This window comes from Hakea prostrata, chromosome 2, assembly GCF_041222555.1.
Source record: "Hakea prostrata isolate BN-2017 chromosome 2, UWA_Hpros_2, whole genome shotgun sequence".
NCBI lineage: Eukaryota > Viridiplantae > Streptophyta > Magnoliopsida > Proteales > Proteaceae > Hakea > Hakea prostrata.
In genome coordinates this window covers 62,543,072-62,559,335 of record NC_142601.1, presented here as the reverse complement: position 1 = coordinate 62,559,335, position 16,264 = coordinate 62,543,072, and the positions used below count along the sequence as shown (strand labels likewise).

The 16,264-nt window shown below is 36.1% G+C and overlaps 1 protein-coding gene across 1 annotated transcript; it reads right to left on the bottom strand.

Moving 5' to 3' along the window:
- Positions 1-3,556: 3,556 nt before the first annotated feature.
- Positions 3,557-11,561, bottom strand: LOC149025522 (protein DJ-1 homolog A-like). Its single transcript, XM_089145736.1, is given in 9 exon segments — positions 3,557-4,732; positions 4,816-4,956; positions 5,036-5,236; positions 5,645-5,725; positions 10,468-10,653; positions 10,774-10,923; positions 11,072-11,182; positions 11,184-11,279; positions 11,362-11,561. Coding segments are annotated over 9 exon segments (1,326 nt in total). The 5' UTR covers positions 11,515-11,561; the 3' UTR covers positions 3,557-4,525.
- Between the last annotated feature and the right edge of the window lie 4,703 nt (positions 11,562-16,264).

The following is a 16,264-nucleotide window of genomic DNA, read 5'->3' as shown; positions in this document are numbered from 1 at the left end:
TGAGCGTTCTTAGGCAAACCACTCCAACGCCCTTTTAAAAGATAACAGTCGCTTTCCGTCTCCCTTTGGGTTCGGTGACTAACGGTCTGAAAATGCAACGGTCCAAATGAAATTTAAACTCTATCCCGTTTCAAAATCTTTAAAGATAAGAACAAGATTTAAGAGTTAAGAGTTATCAATTAAGACTTTTAAATTTTAAAATAATCAAACTAAATGAACTTTGACAATTGAAAAGTCAACGTTAATAGACATAAGCGTTAAGAGTTATCAATTAAGACTTTTAAATTCTAAAATGTTAGAACAAAATGAAATTTGAAAATTAAAAGTTAACGATAGATTAAGACTTGAGGGTAGAGTTACAATTAAACTTTTAAATTTTACAATAATAAAACTAAACGAAATTTGAAAATTAAAAAGCTAAAACTTAAAACTTAACCAACTCCAACTACTCAAACTCAAGTCTGCGTGTTATCTATAATCAATTACATAAACAATCCCAAACAAATTTTATTTACATTTAATCTATTGTAATTTTCATAAATGTAAAAAAAAACACTCTTTCTCTACCAGTTGGTCCGGAGCGGTTTGGGTTGAAAATTGACACCCCTAAGTGAAGGCAACGTTCTCTTCCTTGGTCCAACTCCGTTACCAGCACTTCTTCAATTTCATTCACAATATTGTGATGCACTGAAAAATGAATGGAGGGAAATTCGTGAGCAACATAACATAGGGTATTTTGGTCTTCTTTGGAATTTGAAAACACTTAACGTCAAGTGACGGTGTTAGTCTGGATAAGACTCGGATGTAACATATTGCACTAACAGGACCCAAGATTAGTTTATAGTTCACTAAGAAGACCCACACGTAAAGAACTCTAATAAAAGATTAATATCATCTAACGACAATTATTCATCTCCTAATCAATCAGAAAAAGACAATTATTCATCTCCTAATCAATCAGAAAAAGAAAGATAAATTAAGTTTCTTCTTCACTTGAGCTCTTGTATGTAGATGCTTTGTAAAAATCTATTGAAAGTTAGGTGAGAAATCTTCCATCTTCCATGGACCTGAAACAAGAAACTACAAAAACTTATCACTAGGACCATAGTGTCTCTCTCTCAATAATTTTTTTTTGGTATCAATTACGTAAATCTTATTGACTTTCTTTGATTGAGGTAGGCATAATTGTCCATATGTTTTTGTTTATTTGTTCTGTAGCAGTAACAAGCAAAACATCAAATATATTCTAAAACTGATTTCCTTTAGAAAAACGTCATTGATTTGGAGTTTCCATTCATATTATATATGTGATAGAGAAATGTTCTTTGTGCTTACTATTTTGGATGGGCATATATTCATTTTAGTCTTATAATAAACAGGTGGGATGGTACTTCTAGTGTTTTTATTTAAGTATTCATGAATATAAATGGAATGAAATTATAATTAAATCTATACCAAACATCAGAATAATTTCATCTATTATTCAATTTGAATTTTGACTACTATTTTTGGTAACTCATTATTAGTTCTATAACATATTTCATTGCAACTATGAAAAGAAAAACTAGATGATCACAACATAAGCTACCAAACATATATTGTTTTATGTATCATACATTTTTATACATTATTGGCATAAAAGTGAGTCAAAAAAAAAAAAATGGTTTCTCCAAACAAGTTCTTCAGTTTTCTAGAGTATTAATAATAATAAAAAATTATCTTAAAAAATTGAAAATATGTTCCAAGTTAGGCCAAATGAAAAGACATGTTTATATGGGATGATGAGCTATTCCATTACCAGTGTAATTTTCCTCACCATGTCGAACGACTTCTGCTTGACAATCACTATGGGACGAGAACTCGAGAAGGATACACAAAGAAAACTTTATTTACGTAATTTTCACTTATTTAAAGACAATAACAGGTGGTTCCTTGTCATCATCTACCAATAAAAAAGTTCCATTCCTTCCAAGGAAGCCAACCCATTTGTGGGGAAAAACATAAATTTTATCTAGTCTTTATCTTTATTGCAAGCAAAAAGTGAGAGACAGTGATGTATGAACAGATCAACTTCTTGATGCATCTTATCTCAAAGGGGTTAGCTGAATCTAGACAACCACTTATACTAACTAGACCTTCAAAAAAGAAAACCTTATTTTCTCATTCATGATGGATGATCTAACAATATTACTTAGAGAGTATGGATTCTCTGATTTGTTAACCAACTAATGAGAATTAACACTGCTTGCTTTATAACTTTGAAGTCACAAATATAACTTTGAAAATATAAGTTTATATGCATATGTAGAAGATAGAAAACTATACCAAATCTAACTCTAACTGCAAACAAGCATAAGAGGTGATCAATACATTAAATAGAGAAAGAACATAACTTGGTCTTACATTGCATATAGGGTCTTCCACCAAAAAACAAGAGAGAGCATATAGGGTCCATGAGTTCTAACTTTGCATATAAGTTATTGGATTCTAAGTTTTCTTATGTCATATGCACCAATATTCTAAATATTTACCTACATGGACAATGAACTTCACATATTTTTAAAACAAAGTTAAAAGTTGACTTAATTTATGGAGAGAAAAAATCAACAGACAATAAAAGATAAGATTGAAATAAGTATGTTGACTTAAAAAACTTCCAACTTGGTTCTATAGTGTTTATATAGGATTAGTTTTATAACTTTTTGGTAAGATAATGTAGAATATTAATTCTATGGAAAAATATTGAATTTATTTTTGTTTTTGTTTAAAAGAGCATATCCATGAAGCTTTGAAGAAGAAGGGAAGGAAGTTTCGGAATTTCCTAACATCAACAATGAGGTGGAGCTCAACTTGACATCAATCTACAAATTTTTTTACCATAAAAAGGAATAGAGATAATTACTATTGCCGCATGTACTAATACTTAATTACTAAAATGACTCTATTCTTTATGAAATCATTATTACTTCCCCTCAATTTTAACGGTGTTAAGAGACTTTTATAGTTAAATATTTAATATCTATTTTACCTTTTAGAATTAAGAAACCAAAAGGACACTATTTTCCTCATTTAAAAGGAAAAACAAATTATATAAAATATCAATTTTACACGTGTATACTTATCATTTTGGATTCACATACAAAAGAAATTATATTAATAATAAAAACTTCTTAAATTTGATAATGTCAAATTAAAATAAAAGGTAAATTATTAATTATATAGAATTACCATTTTTTTATTTCTTATATTTTAAAAACAATATATATTTTTCATTATTTACTTTCTTTATTTTGATTGGAGAATAAGATTATTTAATTATAGTAATTTTTTCTTAATTACTAATAGTAGTAATATAATTTAATATAAAGTATAAATAAGTAAAATCTATTTTTGAATTTTTAGATAAATTAACAGCAAGAAGGGCATTAATTAAAAAGTTTAAATTTGAATAAATAAATTCAAAAAAAATATTATAAGGCCAATAGTAATTATCCCCAAGGAATAATAAAGTAATTCTCTCATGTTTTATTGCAATGATTTTCAGTCTGAATAATATTTTTTCTCATTCGAGCCGTTGGAAATGAACTTCCACCATATTCTTAAGAGCAATCATATGGTTGTCGGTTGACATGAATGTCTAATTTTTATTTTTATTTTTGATAAAAATATCTAAACTTTGACATGCTGATGTATCCAACAATATCACCATTTATCGATGCTTTAATCTTTATTTCCATATTCAGATCTTCCTGCGTGTACTTTTAACATGTATCTCCACACAACCTTTTCTAATAGTTGTAATTATTGTTTGACCTATCTTATATTAAATAAGTAGGATGTTTACGATCAATAGAAATAAGTTGGACAATTATTCAAGGAAGTAAGTTGACCTAATAAATCTGAGCTGTTTTAGATTTAAAATTTTTCCTTCAAACTGTCAATAAGGAAGAATTTCCTCCATCAGATTGAATTAAATTAACAAGTCACACGGTGGAACCCCATCACAAATTTCTTCTGGTCCTGGGTCTCGAGATACAGCTGTGTCCACCAACAGTCATGAACCAACGCCGCTCCATAGTCACAGAACATTCTGTCCGTTCTATAAGCTTGGGTGTTTGACACCCGTAATGAAGTTTCTTTCCACCAGGAAGAGAAAACCAAAAGAACACGAAGGATCATAAAAACCAAATTTCAGTATTATGGAACATCAAAGCTAACTCCATCCATATCACTTCATGCGTCATCTATGACCATTCTGATACTACACACTAAAACCATGGCAGCAAGAACCACCATGGCATAAAGAGCACAACTTGGAAGGTTGGGTGTAATCACAACCGAGGCCAGCCAGCCAGCCACTTCACATAAGAAAGCAGCACTAGTGCATTTACAGAGAACTGGTGAAGGATCAAACCTGGTACTCTAGTCTAGACTTCCACAAATCTCTACCCAACCTTGACCTACTAACACGCTATGGCTATGAGCTCACTCGTGCGACTAGGGCAAAACTAATTCAGAGAAGACTCTAGGGGTGCACGAAAACCATTGTCTTTGCAAGTTCTAATGCCTTCTCACGTCCCATAAACTTCTCCACAATAGCCAACGCAAACTCCATGGAAGTCCCCGGACCCCTGCTGGTGATAAGGTAGCCATCATCTACAACCCTATTCTCAATTTCACTCGGATCAGAAAGTTTGTTGCACATGGCTGGGTAAGCTGTGGCCTTCTTGCCCTATAAAATCCAAGACAATGTCAGCTTGCATGTTCAACCTACAAGTTCTGCACAAAGATGACTAAAACAGACATGGTTCATACCTTGAGTAAACCATGAGGCTCCAGTACTAGAGCTGGGGATGCACATATGGCGCCATATGGTCTATTTGATTCCCTCTGCTTTCTTAGTAGGTCTACCAGTTTCTCTGAACTAGCAAATGCTTGGGCACCACCAAGCCCACCCTGCAAAGGCTCAAAATTAGTTCAAAACGAATAATATAGTGGATAAGTTTTAGATAGGTCAACTTGTGACCCAACTTACAGGCAGAACGATTAAGTCAAATGACAACTTTGCAGCCTCTTCAAGGGGCATATCTGCCACTATCTTCACTTTCCGGGAGGCCAGAATTTCTAGTTTATCTTCGACCGAAGCAACCACCACTTTTGCACCCGCTCGCCTCAGAATATCAATGATCATGACAGCTTCCATCTCTTCCGAGCCATTAGCAATTGGCACAAGGATCTAAAGACAAGGAAACAAGAAACAGAATATCACGTCTGCAAGTAATAACATCCGTCTTGAAAAAAGTGCAATTTTCAATATTCCAGCTCTTCCTCCAGACATATGGTAGTTTTGTATCTACGCAACAAGGCAAAGCTGGTATACAAAAGAAAACTGGAGGAAGAAGAAAATAAGCCATCAAGGGAAACATGCTAACAATCCAAAGTTGATGCAACTCTTCATTTTTCTTCTCAATAATGGATTTGCCACCAAAACCATGAGCGGAACAGGGAGAAGAACAATGAAAGAACACATCAGGAAGATGTTGAATCATCATCTCCCACAACAATTGATATGGGGAAATATGCTATGGACAAACAAAACAAAGTGAAAGGACATTTTGAAGTATGATGAACATCCAAATCTGACCTGGGGAGTATTTTCAAATTTCCATTCCACTGGATTCAGTTCGGTTATGTGGTATTCATCCCCATGATTGGGTCGTATAACCTGGAAAGAAACGACCATCAATGTAAAGGAAAAAAATATTCCAATGACCAAGAAAACTACAGACAAACAGAAAGTTATTTTCCATCCCCTTGTCAGAAGCAAGATAAACTTTTATCAAGACAACGGGTAAATATAGATCAGGCACCAATAGAAGAAGCACAAACTGAAAAATGGAACTATTGGCCAAGAAATTCTTTTCTTTTCTTCTCTCTCTCTCTCTCTCTCTCTGCCTTTTTTTTTTTTTTTTTTTTTTTTTTTTTTTTTTTTTTTGGGGGGGGGGGTGTTAGAGAGCATCATGCTGACCAACACCATTCCAGTGACACAAAGAATTGAAAATATTTAGTAGTGCAGATGATAATTCATCAAAACCATGGGAATCAACCGTGTCACACAAAGTGGAAAAAGACGCAAATTCAAACTCCTAATAAACAACAAAAAAGACAGATTATTGATGATGTTTTACCCTTTTCCCTGAGAGGAACAATTGCTTTGCAAAACATCTGCAGTCTTAATGACAGGTTTAGACCTCCAATGGAACAAATTTTTCAATCAAGAAGCAGGAAGTTGATTGTTCAACAAGATGGAAATCCCATGTCCCACTGGAGGGGTCTCCGATACATTTAAATTTGCAAAACTCCTCAACTATCAGATCCACCATAGATCATGTACTCAATCATTCAACATGTGCTCCAAAACTAATCAGCACTAGTGAACTTTGTTTCTAATGGGGGGCCCAGTACAACCCTATTAATGAAACTTCTAAGATTGAGTAAGAGAACAGGAAAATAAAAACAGTTTTGGAGAAGAGAAACAAGCGCCTGCATGTAGAAATGTCTTGCAGCACTCAATGATACTTGACAAACAACAGTCAGGAACTGACGCCAAAGTAGTGAGATAGTCAAAAACTCCAACAAAGAAAGAAGCTGCAAGAGAAATTGAACTAGACTCCAACTTTAGAAGCAATAAGAAAATCTAAATCATTATCTCAAGAAAACAATCTACTGCCAGGGACACGACACTTCGTTATCATGAGTATCCTCTTCAATAAGGAGAAACCATCTTCAGAGTGTAACACAGATGGAAAATAATTTTTCCTAGACTATTCTGATTCACAGTGGACCATGGGTTATGAGTGTTCATCACAAACTCCAAAGCAGTTCGAGCCAAACTTCCACTTTTTAGGTTTTAACCTTTTGCTGAAACAAAAGAGTAGCATGTTTTGAAGCCTGTGATTTTTCAGGGCACTCTGAAACCAATGTTTCAAAGCCCAGAAAATGGCTCTTTGACTCTTTTTTCAGGTCCCTGCCCAGTTTGAAATTGACTGTCATTGTCACCAGCTGATTTTTTTTTTTTTTTTTTTTTTGGTGGGGGGGGGGGGAGATGGGGATACATTACCTTCGAACTGCAACTGTATAAGGGTTGAATGAGCATAAGAATGCAAAAAGGAGGCAAGAAATCAACTGATTTAACCAAAAGCTTGCAGTTATTGGCAAAATCTCAAGAATCACTCTGGAATAAACATCGACCCTTGGTCTTCCATCAGTTGGGGAATGTTTTGCACTTGAGCACATAGTCTGACAGCAGTTAAACCACCCTTCACCAGCTTGGTACATGCATGTCAATACCAATAAGGCAATAAGTCCTGCTCAAAGCTTAAATGCATGATTCTGGGCTAAAAGTGGAAACTTTGAGCCTTGTCAGAGATTTATCTCTATGAAAGGCAACCAAGAAACTATAAGTAGAATGTCCACTGGGAAACAAAAGGCAGAGGCAAGACCAACTTGAAGTTCTTCATAGCCAGATGTCAAGCTTCTATCTTAGAAGCTATAACTAAGCACTCTCAATAGAAGACGGAATGTACTTTTGAGAACTTCAAACAAACTAGACTAGAACTTCAAGAAGGTAACCTCTCCTTACCTTAAATGCATAACTGAATTTCTGAGTGTTGTTTTGTCAAATTCACATCAAATAGCAGCATCATTGACAAAAGGATCACCTAACATGATTATCTCATGGCTATTGAGAATGAGTCAAATGACAAGGGTTGAGATGAATCTCAAATAGCAGATAGTTAGGGACCATTTGTTTGAAGAATTTGAAGTGGGATGGGGAAAAAGGGTGGAAAAAAGTAACATTTTCCACAAAATTTTATAACTATTTGGTTCAATGGGGTGGAGTGGGCAAACAGGCTTTCCTTCAATTAAGGAAGCTTGTCTGCTGATGTGACATCCCACTTTTCCCGCCCCCACCTCTTTTAAAAGTCCCACATATTTAGTGAGACTTCGTGAGAAAATGAGGGATATAACTAAAGTGGGACACATATTTGCAACTTTTTCACAAAATCCTTTCCTTTCCTTTCCTTTCCTATTCCCTCAGGTCTCACATGTCTATTTTTTCCACCCTTTTTATCTTGCAAACAAATGATGCCTTAAAAGAGTATTCCTCTTTTTGAACTCTCCACAAACAGAATTCAACAGCTGATTTCCATCAGAGACCATCACATCAAATTTTATACTGAATATCAGAATACAAGTATACAACTGAGGTAGGCAATGTAAACCAAAATTTCTTAAAACTAAAAGTCACTTAATGCAAATCATTTCTTTCTTTATGAACCTTAATAATGGAGGCCCAAGAGGAGTCTAATCAGATGATTCACCAGTTAAGAGGATAGTCTAAAAATAGTAGTGACTTCTTGCTCTATTAAGATTGATGACAGGAATCAGTTTTGTTAGCATCTTAAATTGGTTGTTTGGAAATTCTAAAAATCACTTCATATAGTTTATATGAGGAATCATATAAGATTAAAAAAAAAAAAAAGGATAAAATTAGTCCATATAAGCATCACAAGCAAGAAATAACTGATTTAAACTAGACAATCTTCCACCCTTCTCTTCATCATAGGTTCCATTCCTCCTTTCCTTTCTTCTTATTGTTTGATGATATTGATATTGCTGACTTTAAAGGTCCATATAAGCATCACAAGCTAGTAATAACTGATTTAAACTAGACAATCTTCCATCCTTCTCTTTATCATAGGTTCCATTCCTCCTTTCCTTTCTTCTTATTGTTTGATGATATTGATATTGCTGACTTTAAAGGTTCTACTGCCAAAACCAAGATTTTCCAGGTTCCAGCGCAGTTTCAACCCTGGTCTAAACCAAGATTTTTGAGTTGTCTGATCCAAATTAGAAATGTCATGGGCAACTCAAACTGAATGAAACTACCAAACTGGCTAAAACCCAGTATTCTCAATCAAAACATGATTCATATATGGTCAAAACCCAGTATGGTCTAGTATTAACCTCATGTTTGGTTTCAGTCTCCACTCAGAAAGTCTCTAATCTGAGACATCTCAGATTTAGTTGCTAACTCTTTAACCATTTCTGGCACTAGAACTATGAAGAAGAACTGTTTTCTAGTTTTTTCCTTAACTGATTTCTAGATCCGATTGGAGTTAAATCCAGACTTGTTTCCAAGTCCAAATAGGATTCTGATCAAACCGACAGTCACCAAATTATCCTAATTTTGATATAATGTCAAACTATTATTCAAATCTGAATTTCTAAAAACATTCAAATCATAGAATCAAGTTCTATGCATTTTTGACCTCTTTGAGTTCAGGAAATCAGCTCTTTGAATCCTCCCAGTCAATTTCATATAGTTTGGGACCAACTCCACAACACAAACTGGGTTTCTTTGATCCTTGCCTGCATCAGGTTTTACAGAATGGGATAAGAATTCTATGAGCTAGGATAGGCTATTTGTGAAAAGAATTGCAACAGCAACAGCAACAGGAGAGCCTTATCTCAACTAAATGGCAGCGCCAAACATGGATCCTTGGTTTCCAACCAGCTCTGTTTGAAGTCATACAAGTACACGGCCTAAGTTATTTATTTCTTTACATTACTTCTACTAGAAATGGTAAAAAGATAGCAGGCAGTGCTATGAAACTGCACGTCCCATGTGTTTACTATCATAAGATTCCTGTCATTAAAATTAGGAATATTACTAACACTTTCTGCCTAAATGGTTTCTATGCTGAAGGTAACAGTATCATGCTCAAAGATACACTAAAGATTCCATGGAGGTAACCTGACTTCATTCACTATCACCTTTATGAATTGTAACCAAATACATAGAGCAACAAGAAGGAAAAAAAAGGACCCAAATTATAGAGAACTAAAACTTGCACCAACAGGTAAAAACTGATGATAAGGTCAAACGGAGTTGCTCAGACTTCTTCAATAATGATGAGCATATGCACCAGTAAGAATAAACCAATGGTGCCAAACTGGTAGGAGATAAGAGAAGGCTGAGATTCCCTGGGTAAAAAGAGTAACCATACGAGTGTGATTGTGGAACAGGCTTCATGTAGCCATCTCGAATTAGATGGGTTCAGGATTTCCCAATAAACGACTGCACTCACTGAATTGGTCTCTTCCGGCAAATTCGCTAATGGAAGACAACAATAACGACTGCACCTAGCATTAGTTACTCATGTTGATTGCTTCATGTTCCCAAAAACACCAAAACCCAGCAGCTGAAGCCCAATATTAGCAATTTTATACACTGTATCGTCCTTATAACCATATGCATGGACAAGCATTTTATTCAATCTATGTCGCTCTTGGCTTCTTACATCAAGATCTGTAAGAACTAAATGTTCATAACTTTTAAGCCCGACATTTCCCCTGAGACGATTATTAACAAAGCAAAATATTGAAAGATGAGCTACGTACCATTGCATCGGCAACTTCATCAGCCTTTCCTTTCCCATACAACTGCTCAACCAGCACCAGGGAAAACTCAATAGACGTGCCAGGGCCACGACTGGTCACAACTAGACCATCCTTCTGGACTCTCGACTCTACTATGGTAGCAGCAGCCGATGCTAATTTTTCCATGAACGAAGGATGGCAAGTCGCCTGCCAAAAGTACCCGTAACCGACAAATCATCAGAGGTATCAATAACTATCAAAACATAAACCAAAATGATTAACGGGGAAATCAACATCATGTGACAGTTTAATCAACCAATGACTCACCTTCACTCCCTTCAGCAGACCCCAAGAACCAAGCGCAACAGCGGGGGCGGCACAAATCGCAGCGAAAGGTCGTCCATCGTCCACGTTATTTTTTATCAAGCCTTCAAGAATTGTACAATCTCGAAGATGAGCAGCACCGGGCATTCCTCCCTGAAATGTTAAACCAGTTTCGAACCCTAACTCTATAAAATGAAGTTGAATTCCAAACAAGGGAAAAGCTTGACGACGATGAAACATAAGATAATAGCCATAAATATAAGAGGTAGAGAAATCATAAAACAATAGCCAGAGATATTACAGGTAGAGAAATCAGATCGTAATCTTTTCCTTTTCCGGTACAATCAGAAATCAAAGCATCCGCCACGAGTTTCACTCCGTGACAAGCATCAACACAAAGCTCCTTTTCTACTGGACGCTACAGTGACATCAGCTCCACCTCTTCGCAGGACATCGATCATGATCACAGCCTCCATAGGTTCCGTGCCATTTGCAACAGGAACCAACACCTAATCCACAACCACACCAGGCTCTTAGTGAATAGCAATGATAATTAAAACAGGCGCAGCTTAAGAACTCAAATGAGATTACCTTCCGCGCAGTAGAAGCCATCGTTGCAACAGAGAAGCTCTTCCGAGATGTATAGAACACTCTGGATGTAAATGGAAGACTTGTTCGCGAGAATCTTATAAAATGGGAGGTGTTCAAGAGAGGATAGAGAGGTGTCAACTGGCGCAAAGCCATTGCCCGTGGCCCTTGCTGAGGTACACATCCTGAGAATTCGAGACAGTTTGGTTCGATATACCTTTCTCACTAGAATTTTGATAAGGGCCCGGATTTATCTGGTTCTGCGTGACCGGTTGCTTCGAACAACAAACACATGTTCGATTGTCAGGGTAACCAAGCCAGTGGAGCAACACGTAAACGCACACGAATGTGGGTTCCATATGGTCCTGTCAAACATTGGTATATATTGTGAGTGTGGGTCCCACTATGACTCATCTGACTGTAGGGGTGTCAACTGTTCGGGTTGGGCCGGGCCTAACAGTTTCGGGCTGAAAAACACTCAGCCCAAACACAGCCCATTAAGAAAATAACGGTTTCGGGCTGGTGGGTTTGGGTTGACTAACGGTTTGGGCTAACGGTTTAAAATTGGGTTTACTAACGGTTCGGGTTTACTAGCGGTATGTTTTGAATACTTTGTTGATGTGTGGAATTTATCAAGAGCATGTAAACACATATAAACATTAAGTTCTCTCCAAGTCTCTTGTGTTCGGTGTTCAAACCAAAAACTTTTTTTTTACAAAGAAATAAAAATTATAGAACTAATATATACAAATGAAAGTTGGCATCTTGATAAATTTTAATGGGTTGTCTCTGCTTATTCTACTCCCTCTTCTTAATACTTGTAAAAATGGATCAAAATAAAGCATTTAAAGATTTTCAAATGATAATACAATTGCTAAATATTCACTAAACCCATCTTTCAAATGGCAAAGGCTTTGACTGGCTTGTTGTTTGCATGTTCCAAAGCAAAACAATTAAGGAAAATAAATGAACACTTGGGGGTTTTCTTGTCTTTTACATTTAAATTTAATTTATTTCATTTATTTATAACGGGTTTAATAGGTTGGTTTGGGTTCCGGCTAGTTTTGGGCCAAACGGTTCAGGCTAGCGGGCCACACACGGGCTGACCCGACACCGCCTGAACCATTGCGGGCTGAAGTTGTTCAGCCCAAACACAGCCCATTAAGCTTCGGTTCGGGCAGGGCCGGGCTGTAACGGGCCGGTTTGGTCAGGTTTTAACGGTTCGGGTTAGGTTTTGACACCCTTATATGTGAGTGTAGAAGTATGTTTTGACGGTAGTCGGCAGATTAAGTGGAAAATATTTAGACTCGAATTAATCGGCCTAATCGCTAGATAGCTATAATGAAAATTTTGTAAAATTTGAGCAACTCTAAACTAGCCCAATAGAGTTAGGAACTTAGGATTTGAGTCAATAATCACCACAACCATGGGCGGAGCCAAATTCAACCTTTTTTAGCAAATTGTTCTGACACCCCAAAACAAAGGCCTTAATGTACTCATATCTGTATTGAGCATTCATCTTCCAATTTTCTTAAGTGAAGACAAGCTGGTTTGGGCAGGAGAAAAAATAGGTTTTTTTTTTTGTAGTTAAGTCTACTCATCACCTTCTAATGAATGAAAAGATCAGGGATGAAAGAAAGGCTACAACCAACTTCATCAGGATGAGATGCTTGGTGTGGTTTCGAAAAAGGTGTGAAAGAACATCTGGGGTTGTCACATACTTCCCAAAATAAAAAGTTTCCTTTGGAGAGCTGTGGCAAATGGAGTTGCATTGTGGAAAAGGCTTGCATCATCGTCACATTCCTATTAATTCTAGCTGCCCCTGTTGTGGAAAGGAGGTAGAATATGTTGACCAAATTTTTTTTTTCACTCTCACTTTGCAAGAGTTAAATGGTTTGGAGGTTCTTTATCAGCCCATTTTGGGCATCATCCAAGCATGACACTAGCTGAATAGATAGGTTAATGGAAAATTTTTCATGGAAACAACAATAATGAAGGACAGTTACATTAGAGCAGAAATGGACAAACCAAATGGAAGACAAAGTCACCTAATCCCTATAAGACAAAGTCACCTAATCCCTATGACATCCGTATGTTATACTTATACCGCCTCAGGTTTAGTAATATAATAGGTTGTGAGAAGATACTTTGGCAAGGAAGTTATTTTATCTTTCAACACATTCAAAGAAACGGTTAGATCTTTCTGTATGAAAAAACACATACTACTTGATGTCAAAATGCAGATTTAATTTTTTTGCCCAATTTAGAAAAGAACGACTTCCGAGTATCATAAATCGTTGTGAGTAAGTATATTTTATTGCGTTCCTCGATTTTTTATTTTACCAAAGATTTTTTTTTTTTTCTTTTTTCCCAGTTTAAATAAACATGATTGTGAGGACTAAAATTGTACAAATATATTCAGTTAGATCTTATAAAATTAATGGTTAAAATTCAGTTACCACGATTACATCCTCGAGGCGAGTTTTATAATTAATATAATTAATGCCCCGGCCCCGAGGGGCCCGAACCCAATACCTCCTCCTAGGGAAGTTGGGCTCTTGCTAACCGACCCGCGGACCCGGTCGTGGGGGCATGAAAGCCAGTAACCTCCTCATTGGGGGGCAAAGAAACAAGAAAGTTTATTTTATCTAAATTAAAGAATAGACCCACATATATTTTGTGGGCAACACATTCAAAGAACTGATAAATTATTAATAATGATATTTTTTTCGAAAAATATGGTAAAATTAAAGCAACGATATGAAAAAACACATACTACTTGACCTGTCAAACCAAACAATTTTTTAGGTGAGGATTTAATTTTTGTTAGCCCTAATTTAGGATTTTATCACAATACAGAATCAAATAACAAAAATTGCGAAGAAATAAATAAACATAGAATATAAAATCAAATTAAAAGAATAACAAGAAAGAAAAAAGAACATGAATAATTGAGAAAGGGAAATAAACTTAATTGTGGAGTAGATTTTTTCAAATTTTCTAAGCCCGCTTATAGGGGAGAGAATAAATAGGAAAAGAGGATAGGGAGGGGATGAGAATAATAGGAAGAAGTTTTTAATTAGAAATAACATTTTGAATTTTAAATACCTAATAAGATTTTTTCCAAAACTCCTTACCGTTTAGGAAGAGATTAAATAGGAATAAAAAATGAAAGGGGGGGGGGGGTAAATAGGGATTGATAAATTAGTTTTTATTAGGAATGACATTTATACCCATCATTTTACTTTTTAAAATTGTTTCAATATTGGGGGGGTCGAATAGTGACATCTCACTGTGGGAAGAGAACACGAAACTTAAAGGAATGTAGGGAATATGGATAAAATTTTAATGGTTGAAAATCCGGGGGGCCATGGCCCCCTCCGGCCCCTTCATAGGTCCGCCCCTAGAGCCACCCCTGGGGTTATTGCGTGTAGTATTTATTTATTTATTTATTTTTTTTTAAATGATGTTCATCCGGGACTAGTTTGGGCGCACTACGACTTCATCCTCAAGGTGCTTTTTATATAATTAATATAGGCAAGGCTTCGCCCCTGACTCCAAAGGGATTCGAACTCTGACCTCCTAAGTGGAAGCGTTGAGCTTTGCCAACTGAGCCACCCCTTGGGATTTGCGTGTAGTATTCTAATCCAAGGATATCCATTGGGATTCATCCGACCATTGGATTGGATTAATTGAATTCTATAACTCATTAGACGTTCATTGATAGAATCCATTTAAGAAGAGGATCCAAACTCTATAAGTAATTTGAAAGTAATAATCATACAATATCCTAACGTGAAATGGCATCCACTTAACTATATATATATATCAACCAATGATTAGTTGACAAGTCAATTTTCTAACATAGAAACACAATAATTAGCGGTGATAGACTAACATTTGGGATAAATGATGTAGTCTTGAACCCATAGTTTATAAATTATAGTGTCCCTTCCTCCTTTGATCAAAATCTTATCATTTGTAATAGGTAAATTGCAGTTACCGCAAATCGATCAATTCGTTACTTTTCATCGGAATCACTAGCACGCAACTCGCCGTAGCACCTCCTTCCCCTCTTCTTATATCTACATCCCATAACAATAACTTCGACATGATCCTCATTCGCTACCACTACCCTATGTGAATATTATGTCATTCTAGAGATTTTCATCGCCTCACCATTTGAGTAACTCAATTGTTTTAAGTCAGAAAAATAGTTGGGATGTCCTATCAGCAAAAAAAAGTCTAAAAATGATCATACTTTCAGGTATCTTAGTGCATTAACAGTAGAGGAAGATCTCTCATTCTAGTTCAACCAATCATTATGATCCATAGCTAAAACTCAAAACAATTCTTGAAATTTCTTGTCAGGTTTGAAATTTTTAATGTCTAGAGTTGATGAACTTAATGCACCAAAATCGGCTCGCTATTGGAGCGCCGAGCTGAGGAATGAAGAACGGGAAAGGTGATATAGATAGCCGGATCGCTGGGTCGGGAGTCCACCTTCCGAAGGCTAAATGTATCTGAACTTGAGTCTCAAATAGTATTCTTTTCGATCCCCTCACCTTGTTGGTAGTGAGATTTATATAGAGTGTACCTTCGAATCTCATTCGTTGGATGCACTTGAGCCTTCTTCGGATAGTCGTTGGATCTTATCAGTGAGATCCGTTGAGCAATAGACTTCTACTAGTTTGGGCTAGTAGAGGACTCCTGAGATAACCTTTAGGTTATACGATGTTTATCCCTTCGATAATGATTATCCGCAGCCATCAATTCGAGTCTGCCATCATTAGGGTGATTACCCTAATCCATAAGTAGGATTAGGGCACGCTTGCGGCCGAATAAGCTTTCTTCTTCAGCAAGCCATCTTCTGGATCCGGTTCACTCGGGAGCGAGTCGGTTCTTT